General features: G+C 58.6%; 1 protein-coding gene across 1 annotated transcript; it reads left to right on the top strand.

Moving 5' to 3' along the window:
- Window positions 1-826: 826 nt before the first annotated feature.
- Window positions 827-12,226, top strand: CD276 (CD276 molecule). Its single transcript, XM_076348553.1, has 8 exons — window positions 827-860; window positions 3,486-3,633; window positions 5,105-5,455; window positions 5,854-6,150; window positions 7,340-7,480; window positions 9,173-9,214; window positions 9,701-9,736; window positions 11,096-12,226. Exons 2-8 carry the CDS (start codon window positions 3,585-3,587, stop codon window positions 11,116-11,118), a joined length of 939 nt encoding a protein of 312 aa, XP_076204668.1. The 5' UTR covers window positions 827-860; window positions 3,486-3,584; the 3' UTR covers window positions 11,119-12,226.
- The last annotated feature ends 2,572 nt before the right edge of the window (window positions 12,227-14,798 follow it).

Here is a 14,798-nt window from a genome sequence, read left to right as displayed (position 1 = left end):
TCCCCCGGCTCGGTGCTTCCCAATCCCTTGGCTCCATGCACCCCAATGCCCCTGCCTTGATGCACCCCAATCCCCTGTCTCGGTGCTCCCCACTCCCTCAGCCTATGCACCCCAATCCCCTGGCTCGGTGCCCCCCAATATCCCTGGCTCAGTGCTCCCCAATCCCTCACCTCTGTACATCCCAATTCCCTGTCTCGGTGCTCCCCAGTGCTCCCCCGGGCCCGTGCACCCCAGTGCTCCCCCGGCTCTGTGCACCCCAGCCCCCCCGGCTCGGTGCATCCCAATGCCCCCCCGGCTCCGTGCTCCCCAATCCCCTGGCCCCATGCACCCCAATGCCCCGGCTCCGTGCTCCCCAATGCCCCCCTGGCTCCGTGCTCCCCAATCCCCCAGCTCGGTGCACCCCGGCCCCCCCGGCTCCGTGCTCCCCAATCCCCTGGCCCCGTGCAACCCAATGCCCCAGCTCCGTGCTCCCCAGTCCCCTGACTCGGTGCACCCCAATGCTCCCCCGGCTCCGTGCTCCCCAATCCCCCGGCTCGGTGCACCCCAATGCCCCCCTGGCTCCGTGCTCCCCAATCCCCTGGCCCCGTGCACCCCAATGCCCCGGCTCCGTGCTCCCCAATGCCCCGGCTCCGTGCACCCCAGTCCCCGCCGCCCCCGCAGCCGCGCCGCCGCCCCCGCAAGACCCCGGGCCGGCCCCGGCGCGGCCCCTCCTCCTCCTCCTCCTCCTCCTCCTCCTCCGGCGGCGGCGGCGGGACCCCGGCAGGAAGCGGCCGCAGCCAATCGGGGCCGGCGCCGCCGCCCCGGGACCGGCCCGCCCGCGGCGGAGCGCGCGCTCCCGCCCGTCCCGCGCCGCCTTCCCGGTAAGTGCCCGTGGCCCGCGCCCGGCCCGGCCCGGCCCGGCGGGGGGCGGCGCTGGGGACGTGGCGGGGGCGGGGGCCCGGGGCTGTCGGGGGGTGCCAGCCGGGGAGCGGGGCCGCGCCGCAGCGCCCGGCGGGAGGAGCCGCCGCTCCCGTTTCCCTTCCCGCGGGACGGGGCTCGGAAGCCCGGGCTTTGTTCCGGGAGGGCGAAATGAATGAGGCTCCCCCCTTCTCCCCCCCCCCCGAGCCGCGCCCCACCGGGGCGGCACGGAGCTGCCGGGCAGAGCCGGTGCCGGGGGGGGGGGGTCTCGGGGAGCCCGGGCGGGTGTTGGGAGGGGGGTGTCGGGGGTCCCCTCCTCTTGCTACTGGGGGGTGTGGGGGGCGGGCGGTGTCCCCACCGTTTCCCGCGCGGCTGCAGGGAAGGCGGCATCCCAGGATGCTTATAAATCCATCCGATGTAAAATGCCATTTTTAATGTATAGAGCTAAAACCCACCCCACGCGTGGGACAAAACACCCGAGCTCCGAGGGGAAGTGATTGTTCCTCTTTTCCTCGGGATGAGCAAAAGGATAACCCGTCCCTTCCTTTCTGCCGCCAAATATCGCACCCCAAATCCCCGCCTGCGATTTGGGGGTTGCACCCCACCTTTCCACCCCTCCTTTGCCGTGCCCCACATCCCCGCAGGGTTCCGCTTTGCAAGCGGGGAGCTTCTGTTGCGTACCGAGAGGTTAAGCGGGGACTAAAAATAGTCTAGAGCAGAGCCGGGCTCTTGTCTGCCAGAAATTCCGGGCAGGAGAGGAGCAAAGTGGGGACTGACCCGGACGGGTGGGCGAGGACTTCTCTCTGGACCAGCAGATGTTTTCTTTACGCCTCCACCCATCTCAGGGTGATAATTTGGCAGCTGAGAATCTGGGTATTTTAAAAAAGCGACGTTTTGGCTGCGTGATAGTAAATATTAAATGGGGAATGGGTGATGCATGGTCCCCGGGGTCCCGCTGCAATAGGGGATTTAATTATTCCTTGGGTTTCTGGAGGGTACAGCCATCCTGGCTTGCTGTGCACGTGGGTGTCCCTCTTCCAAGGGACGTGTTCATGGGGTTCGTTATATCCCGACTTGCGATGAAAGCTCAGGTCTGGGGCAGAGCCCATCCTTCAGCCGGGCTGACACCGCAGCCGTCGGGAAACTGAGTCACGGAAAGGCGAGATGCCCACCAAAAGACTCCCGACTGCAGAAGGAGGGTTGGGGACATGGGTGTCCCCTTCCTGTGACACCTCTGAGACAGTCTGTCAGGACTCGTAGGTCACAAAACCTATAAAATACAATTTATTTTAGCATCACCAGGAAAAGGAAAGAGCTCCAAGGGCGAGCGTGAGGGAGATGAGTCACGGTTTCCCTTGCCCGGGCAGCTGAGTGATGCCCTGTCACCATCTCCCACCGCAGCTCCCCCCCTTCCCAGCTGCCTGGGGTTTGGCGTGGGGCTGGCTCCTGGTTCGTCCGCTTGGGAAAAGGCGAGAGTCGGGGATATGGCTTAAGAAAAAAAGCTGGATAATTTGTTTTCCCCGAAGGAGCCTCGTGCTTGGGAGGGAAGGAGAGGAGATGCTCGCCCAGCGTGCTTGGGGCAGAGCCGTGCCTCAGTTCCCCAGCCCCCCCCCCCGTGCCTCAGTTTCCCCCGTGGGAGCTGGGCTGGGCAGAACTTCGGGGCTGCCATTTCCCCGATTAAAGGGGGTTTAAGGAGGAAGGTGTCGACAACTGAAGCTGTTCCTGCTGCACCCTGAGAAACGGGTGCTGCGACACCGATTTATTGCTAATACGGCTATTGCACTGAAAACCGTCGGCGCTAAAGGCTCTGGGCGGAGCAGCAGGGCTCTGGGATGTGCTGGGACAGCGATAGGACATGGCAGCGGCGACGCTGGCTGCGATATCCGGGGCTCATTTATGCTACGAGGGAGGAATGCGGGTCACGCGGAACCCGGCGAGCTTTTGGCACAGCCAGGGAGGGTTGCTCGGGAAGCGAGCCACGGTAGCCAGCGGTGCTGGGCAGCTTGCCCTCACCTCTCCCCACATCCAGCTCCGAGATACTCTGGTTTTATTCCCCATTTCTCGGGGCAACCTCGTGCCAGAGACTTTCCTGCCCCGAGCAGGGATGAACCTCGCAGCCCTGGAGCTGCCGGTGGAGCCAGGAATCTACAAACCTCTTATGTTTGGTTTTTAGCCATTTTGGACACCGGGAGCGAGTTGCCTCCTCTTGGAGGACAGGGATGTAACAGCCCAATGCTGCGGGGAAAAGCTGAGAAAGAGAGAAACAAAAGGGGAGGAGAAGCAGTGAGGAGGGGAAGAGGCTCACGTGGCTTCCCCCGGGCACCGGCCAGTGCCTCCGGCACAAGAGCTGCCTCCGGGTCCATCGGCTCCCTGATGCAGGGGATGCACCGGTCCCTTGGCCGGTGCCAGGCGGGAGGCAAACCCCCTCCTGTGTTTTACGACGAGGTGGGTGCTCTGGTTGCCGTGTGGCAGCCGGAGAGGACAGCTAGTATATGGGATCCCCTGCCTGATGCCGGTCTCCTGCCCTCTCTTGCTCTCTGCTCCTGGTCCCCAGCACCATCTCAGTGTTTTGTTCTATTTTTCCCCAGCTCAGGGTGCTTGTTGCGAGAGAGAAGACCCCCTGTGACAAGGACACCCAGGACCGTGCTCGCTTCTGCTTTCTTACCCAGGCTTTGCTCACACCAAGGATGCTCTGCCCGCTGCTTGCCCTGGGAGCGCTGGTGCTCAGCCTGGCAGGTGAGTGGGGCTGGAGAGGGTTTGGGGTTGGTGTGGTCTGCGTGTCACCACCCCGAAGAAGATGTCCTGAATGCCACATTCGTCCCGACAAAGCTGCCTTTGACCTGTGGTTCCTGGTGGCAGCGCCCACAAAGTGTTTCTCCTGGTTTCGTGGTCCTCCAGCTGCCCAGGGCATCACCCCGTGGGTGTGATGGCTTCTGGTGCATGTGGGCCACCCTTGTAGCAGGGGACACCACCTCCCGCATGCTACAGCTGAATGGCGAAGCCATGGGAGGACCAAATCCTGAAGGTTTCTTACTTACCTGGGTCTGTCCCCATGCGCTGCAGCTCCTGGCCCCCCAGGTTGCAGCACCTCAACCTGGGAGAGACATCAGGACTGAATCCTTTCGGGATGCTCAGCAGCCAGCAGCGGTTCCGGCCAGGCTGGGTAATATTCCTGAAACCCACTGGCATTTATGATTAGCCATAGGGAGACGTGACGCTCTCGAGTCTGCCAAGAGCCAGGCAGGCTGCCCGAGCGCTCTTCTCCTGCCTGTCTGCCCGTCTGCGGCCCCTGGCAGGTCTCGTCCAGCCTGGCTCCTTCCCGCAGCTCCTCATCCTTCCCGCTTGGGCTCTTGCTTAAAATTTAATGTCTCATTGCTGTCCTTGTCCCCAGGGAGGTATTTGCTGCGGGTAATGGCTTTGCTGTGTTCTACAACGGTGTTGAGGTCAGAATATAAAGCAAATCCTTGGTCCGAGGCGAGATTTTTTTTTTCCCCCTTTTCCTCCCCGTTTTGGGGTTGGGTGGAATTGGTGAATGAAGCGCTGATGGTGCCCTGGGTCTGCTTTGGCGGATGTCACCCCTGGGTCTGCTTTGGAGGACGTCGCTGCTCGCTGCCAACGGGGACCCCAGGACCAGCTCCAAGCACGGAGGGTCTGGCAGCCCTGGCATGATTGGCATCGTGCCCTGATGCAATGGCAGGGTTGGCATCCCGCCGTGGCACTGGGACGTGGTTGGCATCGCACCGTGGCACTGGGACGCGGTTGGCATCACGCCGTGGCACGCCAGTTGGCATCGCGCTGGAGCACTGGTGCCATCTAGCGCCTGCCAGCCTGGCCACGGCGCTGGCTCGTCCTGGGGATGTGGGATTGTGTCCCTGCCGTCATCACCCACTGACATCTCCCTGTGGGGAGAAACTGGGCTGCGTGTCCCGGGGGGGGGGGGGTGCAGGTTTGGGTGCCCGTGGACGCAGCTGGCAGCTGAGGGCAGTGATGCCCCAGGTTTGGCACTGAATGTGGAGCTGTCTCCCTGCCAGCAGGGTGGGCTTGGCTGGGGGTCGGTGCTGGGGAGGGTCCTGAGATGCCACCTGCCCTTGGGTCTGTCCCGTGGGCATCCCTTGATTTGCTTAGATGTTTTCTGGATGGAGAATTAAGGAGGTGCTTCTGCAGGGTCTCACCACCACATGCTTTTGCCCTCGCCACCTTCCCGCAGGTGCCATGGAGATCCAGGTCCCTGATGAGCCCGTGGTAGCTCTTTTTGGCCGAGATGCCACCCTGTGCTGCTCCTTCTCCCCTGAGGCCAACTTCAGCCTCGATGACCTGAGCCTCATCTGGCAGCTGACAGACACCAAGCGCTTGGTCCACAGCTTCTCCGGTGGCCGGGACCAGCTGGCAGACCAGGGCGGGGGCTATGCCAACCGTACGGCCCTCTTCTACGACCAGCTGGCCCAGGGCAATGTCTCACTGCTCCTCCGGCGCGTGGAGATCTCGGATGAGGGCAGCTTCACCTGCTTCGTCCGGGTCCGGGACTACAGCAGCGCGGCCGTGACGTTGCAGGTGGCAGGTGAGAGATGGAGAGTTGGGGTGTCTTTGCGTGTATCCCCCAAAGAGAAAGGGTTCTTCATCACGCTTTGGTCCTTCGTGGAGCCTCTTTCTCTCTCCACCCTTGCCGTGGTCTCCCCAGGAATTCAGCTCTCTGTTAGAGACCAACCAGCTGCATCTCCCCAAAATACTGCTGGGGGGATGGTGCAGTCCCCTCCCTGCCATGATGGAGAGGCTCTCAGTTGAGAGGCCACCTGGAAGCATGACCATAAATGAACCAAAGCTGGGGAAGCTTCAGCTGGTTGGTGTTATCAGCTGGAGGACTCTGTCCGGGGGCTTGCCCAACCTCATTGGGTTGCTCCAGATCCTGATCCTTTGGTCTTCTCCATCACCTCATGCCGGCTGTCCTCTCCCTTGCAGCTCCCTACTCCAAGCCCAATATGAACCTGGAGCCCAACAAGGACTTGAAGCCAGGAGATCTGGCGGCCGTGACTTGCCATGCTTCTCGCGGCTACCCCGAGGCCAGTGTCCTCTGGCAGGACAGCCGGGGCAGCAACATCACAGAAAACGTCACCACGTCCCAGGTGGCCAATGAGGAAGGTCTCTTTGATGTGCACAGCGTACTCCAGGTACTGGTGGAGCCCAGCAGCACCTATTCCTGCCTGGTGCGAAACCCGGTGCTGCAGCAGGAGACCCAAGCCTCCGTCACCATCACAGGTGAGCCAGTGAGGGCCATGATTAGGGGAAGGAAGGGATGGGCTCTGTCTCAAGGAGGTGACCGTGGTGGCACCGGGATCCCTACTGTGGCCCAGAGCCATGCTGGGGGTTGCTACCCCGTATCCCCACTCTACTTCTCTCCCCATGGACCTACAAGGGTGACTTGAGGCTGTGCTGTCCTCCCCCGTCACCCCACACCAGCATCCCAGCTAGAACAAGCGTCCCTAGTTCTTAGTCTCTAGCTTTGCTAGTTGCCCTGTCCAAGTCTAAACCACCCCAGAAAGCCAGCACAGGGCACGGTAGTTGTCTTCTCCCTAGCATGTGGCCATGAGACGCTCTCAGTTTGGGGTTCTCCATCCCAGCTGCAACAATCTTACTTCAGAAATACAGGCTGGAGGAGTTCATCAAGCGCGTTCAGCCTCGTGGCTTCACTTCAAGCTCCTCCCGCTGCCCTCCTGGAGCTCTTTATAACCTTGTGCACTCCCTGGTAGCGTTAATTAGCGTTTAATTACCCTTGGTACAGCACTTACTGGATTGGGTCCCTGGGGGAGCATAAACTTTTTGGCTGGATGCACCAAACTCTTGCAGGAAAACTTGTGTGGATGCTGCTGGTTGGGGGCAGGGGGGTGGCTTTTGCGTGGGCTCCCAAGTGCGCGAGCAAATGGTCAGCCTTGGGGTGACGTCTGTGGAGGGTCAGGGTTTGGGATAAGACTTTATTTGAAGAAGGAGCAATATTACAAGGAAAAATCAGATTCCCAGCACTCCAGGAGATATCCCCCCAAGCCCTGGTGGTCCCTGCCAGGCCATCCCAGACCCTGGGGAAGGTGTCCCCATCCTTCCCGGCCCTGTGGCATGAGATGAGAGGGGAAAGGGAGTGGGTGCAGCATCATCTAATGCTTCTCTTGAGCTTCTTAGCAAGTGAAGGGTCAGCTTGCCATTTGAATTTATTAGTGCAATTATTTAAAGGTTAACGAAGTATTTTAGGGAGTGACTCAACCTGCTGCTTCCCTGGCCGGATCCAGACCTGCTGGGGGAGGCCGTAATTAGAGGCACCGATGGTTTTGCTTCCAAAGCCACCCCTTGTGCCACCGACTCCGTCCATGGGGACCCGAATACCGGGCATGCGTCCCCCTGGTCGGGCAGTGGTGCTCACTGTGGTGGTATTTCTCTGCCCCCCGCTCCCTGCAAGGCCAACACCTTGCCTTCCCCGCCGTGGCTCTCTGGGTGACGGTGGGACTCGCCGTCTGCGTCGTGGGGCTGCTCGCCGTCCTGGCGTACGTGTGCCAGAAGAAAATCCGCCAGAGCTGTGAGGAAGAGGAGGAAAACGCAGGTAATATGGCGGGTAGCCCCCCTCAAAAGAGATGGGGTTTGCAGGGGGAGATGGATGGAGGGTGACGGATTGGGGGAGCCAGGGCAAGTCTTAACTGGCATGGGTTTGCCTGGGTGGTGGCATCTTTTAAAGGATGAAGGGATGCTCGGAGCTGCTGGGGTTGGCGGGCACCACCAGATCCGTACTGGAGAGCCCGTGCTGGCTGCATGCATCGCTCCAGGCGGCTCTTTCAAACATACACCTGGTTTTCCTCCCACCCAGCGTGTCTCCCCCTTTCACTTTCTTGCTCCGAGCATCCTCTGTGTGTCTGGTACCCACACCTGGGCACGTGTGGAGCATCTCCTCTGAGAAGGTGCCTCTAGCACTTGCCACCACGGAAATGCTTTGACACATGGAAATAGCATTAGAGAGATGCTCCATGCTCTTGTTTTCTGCATCCTTCTCCTGTCTGGTTTTGGGGTTTTTTTTATTATAGAGAGGTGTTTGCACAAAAAGGGGGGGCTTTGTTGCTTTAAAAAAAGCTGCTGTGCTCTGAAAATGGCTGCAGAAGCAGCTTTGCTGGCGTTCCCCATTTGTTTTCTCTCGCTGACTCCCGAGGCGCTAGCTCTGCCAAAGCCTTTCCCTGCCAGCATCGTGCTGCGGGGCTGGGACCCACAGCCTCCCTCCCCGGCGGCTCCCGCTTCGCTCCTCCTCTCTCTGCTGGGGAGGACGTTGGTGCTGATGCCACCGCGATGCCTGGCTGTCAGGTGTCCCCAGCGGTGGGGACCGAGAGGGTTTTTGCCCGGCAGATCCCAGAGAATCATCTGCAGGAGATATATATAAAATATATATATATATTTCTTTTTTTCCCCTCTGTAACAGAGTATTTTCTCCTCGGCCAAGGGATTTGCAATGCCGTGACACTCAGCCGTGGCCCGAGGCCAGCTGACCTCAGTCCTTTAGCATCAAGACACAGCTCCCAGCCCGTGATGTTTTGCACTGATGGCTGCACGCCCTTAGCAATAACCTTTTGCTGTGGCTCTTGGTCAGCCAGAAACTGGGCAGGGACCCTGCCTGTGAGCCTGGCAGTTGTGGGAAGCAGGAGCGGCAATTTTTGCTGGTCTTTCTGGCCAGGAATAGCATCGCAGTGGGTCCTATACGTGGGGTGCAAAGCTCCCGGGCTCCCAGATGAGGTGACAGCCTGGCAGCCTGCTGGGTGCTGCAGGAGGGAGAAGGGGATGCTCATCCCTCGGTGCCGATGGGATGTCCCGGAGGTGACGGGGGATCCGTGGTCTCCCTGCTAAGCCCCTCGCCAAACGCTGCTCCAGACGGCGGCTGTGCTATAAATAGGGAGGCGAGTGGCTGCGCTGCGTCGCCTGGAGCTCTGGCTTTTTCTGCTTTGTTTGTAGGGGATGTGCCATCCCGGCACAGCCTTGTGCTGGGGGAAATACCCCCCGCAGGGTGCTGGAGGGGGTGCTGGGTGCAGGTGGGTACCAGTCACCTCCTCCCTGAGCATCACCAGCAGCTCGGCAGCGCCTGGTCCCGAGCGGAGCCTGGGATGTGCGGTGATTGTGAGTGGCTCCGAGCAGCCGGGGACAGCGGCGATCCAAGGGGCAGCCAGCAAACCCGGCTGCCCGGGAAAGCGGGGTTCAGGGTGGGTGCTGGGGTGAAGCCTGGCAGATGTTTCACATGCTCCAGCTTGCTCTTTTGCAGGGACGGAGGAGCAGGATGAGGAGGGGGAAGAACCCAAGACAGGTGGGTGCATGATGCTTGATTATTATATACGTGAGTGCATTATAGCGTGTGCTCGTGCCACTGTTCTCTACACAAGCAAACACCCCGGCATACTTTGCACCCTCCATCGGTGCTCAGCCCCCCTGTGCTCGCCCGCTCTTCAACGCATGCCCTCAGGCTGGCAGCTCCCTGATAAGCCACCCTATCTCTTAATAAAAAAGCGCTCCTGGTGCTCTGCTGTCATCAAACGGGTTAATTATATGCCCGGTGATTGCCTTTATCTGCTGGCGCAGGAGCAAGCCTGCTTGGGATGCTGGCTCCTTCGCTGCCGGGGAGATTTAGGGACCGGGGGCTGGTTTGCGATGGAAATTGGTGGGTGTAATTATTGGGGTGGGTTCCCCAAAATGGGGCTCTTAGCTCTTTCCTCCGGGGAGGCATTCCCTTGCAAGCCCCCCCCCCCCGTCCCACACGGTGGGGTCTGACCACGTGCTGTTCTGCTTTTTGCAGCCCTGCAGCCACTGAAGAGCGCAGAGAGCAAAGACGGTGAGTGCGTTTGCCTAGGACCGCAGGCTGGCTCGCGAGGAAGGTTTCTTGCTAAGCACACTGGAGATGACGCTCAGATCTGAGTGTAAAGCATCTATTGCATCTCCATCATCCATCACTGGGTTTTTGGTGGTGGTTTTTTTTTTTTTCCCTTTTTTTTTCCTCCCCCAGTTGTCAATCAAATTTTCCCAGATCAATTATTTCCCAGCACCCATTTCCACTCCAATTTGGGCTGCGCTTGCTCTGGCCGCTGCTCGTATCTCCCAGCAGTGATGGAGCGATGCGGCCGGCAGCTTCAACGTGGCGTTTCTTCTTATCCTTCCTTTTCTTGGGCAGCTCGAGGCTGGGAAAAGCTTCCTGCCACCAACTGGGGTCATTGCAAGGAATTTGGGTCTTTTTTGGGCGTTGCCATAGGTTTGCTAAGAGGAGGGGAATTGCTCGCGGAGGGGGAGGCATGAGCTTCATCCCTCCCCATGCAGAATTCCCCAGCAGCAGCCTGGTGCTGTATTCCTGGTGGAAATTCATGAAAATTGGAGTCCCAGCTCCTGTTTCTGCCTTTCAGTATCTTCTCCCAACCTCCTGGCTCGGTGCTGCCAACAGCCCGTCACCCATCCCAGCCCGGTGATGGGCTCCAGCACTTTCCACGCCTGGTCAGCCCCGCTCTTCCCTGACTCATCCTCCTCCCAAGATCTCAATCTTTTAATTTAGTTCCTTTCTTATTAAAGACAGAGGCTTGGCCTCTGCTGGTGGTGAATCGCTGCTCATTTAACCCTCCCTTCCTCTTTTATTAACAGCCCTGTTTTTTCTCTAATGCCATTTTTCCCCCCACCCCGATAGGTTTATAAAAGCTTTTTTTCGCCTTCCCCTTTACACCTTTAGCGAAGCATCAACCGGCTCCACTTTTCCTCTTTTTTTTTTTTTTTTTGTTCCCCCTCCTCCCTGCCCTTATCTCCCCCTCGCAAGCCGCCGCAGACCGTGTTCGGCTTGCCAGCCCCTTGGCTTTTCATCCCCGGTGCAGCCTGTTTGCTTAACCCCATGTGCGAGACATCGCCCGCTTGCTCCTTGACCACTTGTTCAGCAGAAACGAAGCTTGAATAATAACATCTCCCAGGGTTTGCCGGCTGCGGGGGGCGGTTCTAGCCAGGAGGATGGGTGGAGGGATAAAAACATGCCTACATGTGCCTGGTCGTATTTGCCTGGGGCTGGCATCAGCCCTGGGAGCGGGGAGGATTGCTGGGTGATCCCAGTTTTCCAGGGCAGGGAGAGACGGGAGCTGCCGGTGACCAAATTAACTCACTAATTTGGACCTGTGGATTATTATTATTTGCCAATTTTTATTTCTTCTATTTTTTCCCCCAGATAACGAGCAAGAAATTGATTGATGGGAGCTGGGACACCCCCCAAGCAGCGCCCTGTGCCCTGGACCAGCTGAGATGTCCCCAGTGGGGACGAGCTCTGGGTCCCCTGGGGAGGGCACGGACCTGCTGCCACCCTTCGTCCCATGCCCTGTCACCCTCCTCCCACCCTGGCCACATCTTCAGGGCACCCTGGGGCTGGAGAGAGGCTGCATCTCTTTATCCCTGGCAAGCCCCAAAGACTGGTGCATCCTTCCCGGGGACGGTGTCTGTGGGGAGGAGGCTCCTCCTTGTCTGTCTTTCCGTCCCCACGTGGGGCTTAGAGCAACCGGGGTCAACCGTTCCCGCTGGCACCCTCTGTGCCCGCTCCCGCGTGGCCGCAGCCAAGCCAGCCGCCTTCCAAGTGCCTTCCAGGGCAAATTTCGGTGCCCTTTCCAAGCCCAGAGGCCTCGAGAGGGGTGATGGGCTCAGCGAGGTCCCTGGGAGTGACCGATGGAGCCCCGGAGGCTCTGGGAAGACGGATGGGACCTGCGGGACCCCCAGGCACAGGGGGACAGTTGGTGCTCTCGGCCCCGATGGATTCACCGCTCCGGGGACGTATGGGGACAATTATTTTTTCACGTTGTACCACTGTGGTTCCCGCTGGACTTTTATTTTTGCCTTAAATGCAAAATCCCATTGGGCTGGTTATCCCCTGCCTCGAGCTAATCTGGGGGATTTTTTGAGGGGGGGTGAAAGGCAGGGCTTGGGGGGGGACCTGCCGGCCAGGTGAAGCCCCCCTGTCCTCCCCGTAGTGACAAAGCCGATGCTTTGGGGTCTAAAGCACTGGTGGGGATGAACCTGGCCGGTGCATGGGGTCGAGCCTTTGTGTTTCCCGTGGGATCGGGGGTCTTTGCCCCCATGTGTATCCTGGGGGTCCTCCCTCCGCCGCTGGGTACCTGCAGGGTGCATGGGGGCACCCGAGCTGCCGGGGTGAACCGGGTGGCGTGTCCTTGGTCCCGCTCCGGTGGGTGGAGAAGTCCTCGCTGTGCCCCTCCATGGCTCTTCCGCTGGTTTTCGTCGTTATTTAAAATCCAGAATCTGAAGGGGATTTTTGTGCCTTGACAAATAAATTCGGGGGTTGTTTTGGACAATGCTTTCCGGGCTCGGTGTGGTCTCCGGGATGCAGCTTTGGCTGTAATTAGTTTAAATATTGAAATTCCCAGAGTGAAACCTTTATGTCCACCTTTCAGCCCAGCCCCATCTGTCCCTTGATTCCCCTGCTGCCAGCACAGCGCCTTGCACTGTGCCGCCCTCGTCCATCACCCGGCGCGGGGAGAAAGCCACTCCAGCGATGGAGAGGTGCCTGCCCTCGTCCCCCCTCTTTGTTTTAATACCTCGAGCAGCAGAACGAAGAGCAAGATCCTGAAGGGACGTCGCCATCCATCTGAGATCACTCTGAAATTCAGGCTGGTTAATCCCAGCGATGGGATGCAAGTGGGGGCTGATGGGGGCTGGTGGGGAAGGGGCCTTCCTAAATCACCTGCGGAGGATTATTTTTAGCTGTCCTTCCCCGGGCGTGAAGCCAGGCTCTGCGTTTCAATAGAAAAATATTTCTAAAAAGGAGACAAGGGAAAGTGTGCTGGTATCAAACTCGGATTAGGGAGGGGATGGATGGTGATTTCATTTAGGGGTTTTGATCTACGGCCTGAATTGAGCGCCGGTGCAATTTTTAACGAAGTGCCAGGAGGTACCATTAATATTATTTAGCACCCAGACACTGGGCTGCGGGAATGAAGCCGTTAACAGCCCCCAGCTCCTTGGTGGGCAGCGGAATGAGTTGTGCCCACGTCCAGGATGTCTTTAAAGGTCCTGAGATGGTGCCAGCATCCCTGGGGATGTCTCCTCCAGCTGGGAGCTTTCCGGGCATTTCTTTGGACAGATTTCAGGGGTTTTTTAGGCAAAATGCAGCCTGGGCCATGCAGGGAAGGGAGATCTTGAGGGTGGTGAGGGAGAAAATCAGGATTAAGCTGTGCCAGCCCAAGGAAAATATTGCTTAGGTGGTTGAGGCTGATGAGCTGTTGTGAACCACGAGCTGCTGCTCGGGGCCAAGCCGCTCACTGCTGTCCCTGGGAGGATGCGCTGTGCTTTGGCATGGGATAAAGCACCTCAGGAGGAGCTTAGCTGTCCTCCTTGTCCCCAAGTGCCATCCTGCTTTTGGGGCTGTCCAGGTGATGGGTCTTTTTGGGGGTGGAAACCATCCATCGTCTTCTTCAAGGTCTCCTTAATCCAACACATTGTTTTGGGTCCTGTGAATGAGACCCGGGCAGGGACGAGGCTGGTTGGCCATGTACACGATGCTGCGCTCACTCTGCGGGGTTTTTCCATCCCCTGAAAGCCCCAACATCCTTCTCCACCTACTCCCAGATAACGGCAAACCTGGCAGCCAGGAAAGTGGGATTTAACGGGGATGCAGAGCGCGAAGGACCTGGCGCTGAGAGCTGGCAGCGGCTCGGCTGCCGGAGCTTGCTCGTGTTTGCTCCCATCCTTCCTGGGAGCAGGCGAGGCTGTGAGTTCATCCGAACACCCTCGATGGGTAAAAAACAACAAAAAAATCTCATTTGGCAGGTTATTTCAGAAAGCGCCTGGGCGAGTCTCTCCCCAGCGCCGATCGATAGCAGCTCGATTCTCCCCATCAATAATAAAGGGCTCCTGCTTCTTCTATTGGCCTAATTACGGAGGGAGGGGAGGATAGAGATGCTGAGCCTTGTTGCTGCCTCCCCCCAAGGACCGCATGGGCTGGATGATGGAGGATGGGATGGGATGGGGTGGGATGGGATGGGATGGGATGGGGTGGGATGGATGATGCCTCTGCAGTGCTGGGGCAGCGTTGCTCCCTGTCCCTGTTGTCCCCTTGTCCTGCCCCGGTATACGGATGGGGCCATGTCCCTGCAGGCAGCAGGGATGCTCTGGAAACCCTGCAAGGTGGGTTGGACCCAAGAGCTGCTCAGCACCCATGGGTGCCCCGGCCCTGTGGCGTGGGTCAGTGTTGTTTTCCAGAGATGAAGGATTTGCAAGAAGCACCATTTTCTACATGGGCTTGAGCCTGGGGGAAAGCTCGTCTTAGGGAGAAGGAATTTTAAAAATCACTTTCTACCTCTGCTCGTAGCTTTTCCTGGGAAGCAACATCCGAAAAAGATTTAAATCGGTCTAAAAATCCAGGATTTGTTGTGAACAACCAGTTTTTATTTTATTTCCCTTTTGTTTCCTCCCAGTGCAACAACTGGGATGGAGAAACCACTCAGCTCCGTGCTAGGTCTGCTCGGGGAATTTGCTTTCCATGGGCAAGTCGGAGCCAATGCAAAGCGCTGGCACACTCAAAAGCTCCTTTTTGGCAAAAAAAGGCCTTGAAAAACTCCACTTGTGCCATCGATCCCGGTACCCAAATCCTTTTGATGGGGGATGAAGAGCGACGTGGTATTCCCAAGGGAACGGCAGGGAGTCGGCACTTCCAGAGCCAGTTTCTCCCTCCCAGGACCCATTTTTCGGAGCCCAGTCCCAAGCGGGTTATTCCCTGCAGCCGCAATGCATCTGGTCCCGCTAAGTCAGAGTTAATGGAGGAGTTGAGAGACATTTTAATTACAGATTTGGCTATCCTGTGTGATTTATCCCGGGTAACTCGAGCAATTTATCCATCAGCAGTTATAAGGGATCTGAAGCAGAAAGGA

The sequence above is a fragment of the Aptenodytes patagonicus genome, chromosome 10 (assembly GCF_965638725.1).
Source record: "Aptenodytes patagonicus chromosome 10, bAptPat1.pri.cur, whole genome shotgun sequence".
Classification (NCBI taxonomy): domain Eukaryota; kingdom Metazoa; phylum Chordata; class Aves; order Sphenisciformes; family Spheniscidae; genus Aptenodytes; species Aptenodytes patagonicus.
This window is presented reverse-complemented; position numbering and strand designations above follow the sequence as displayed.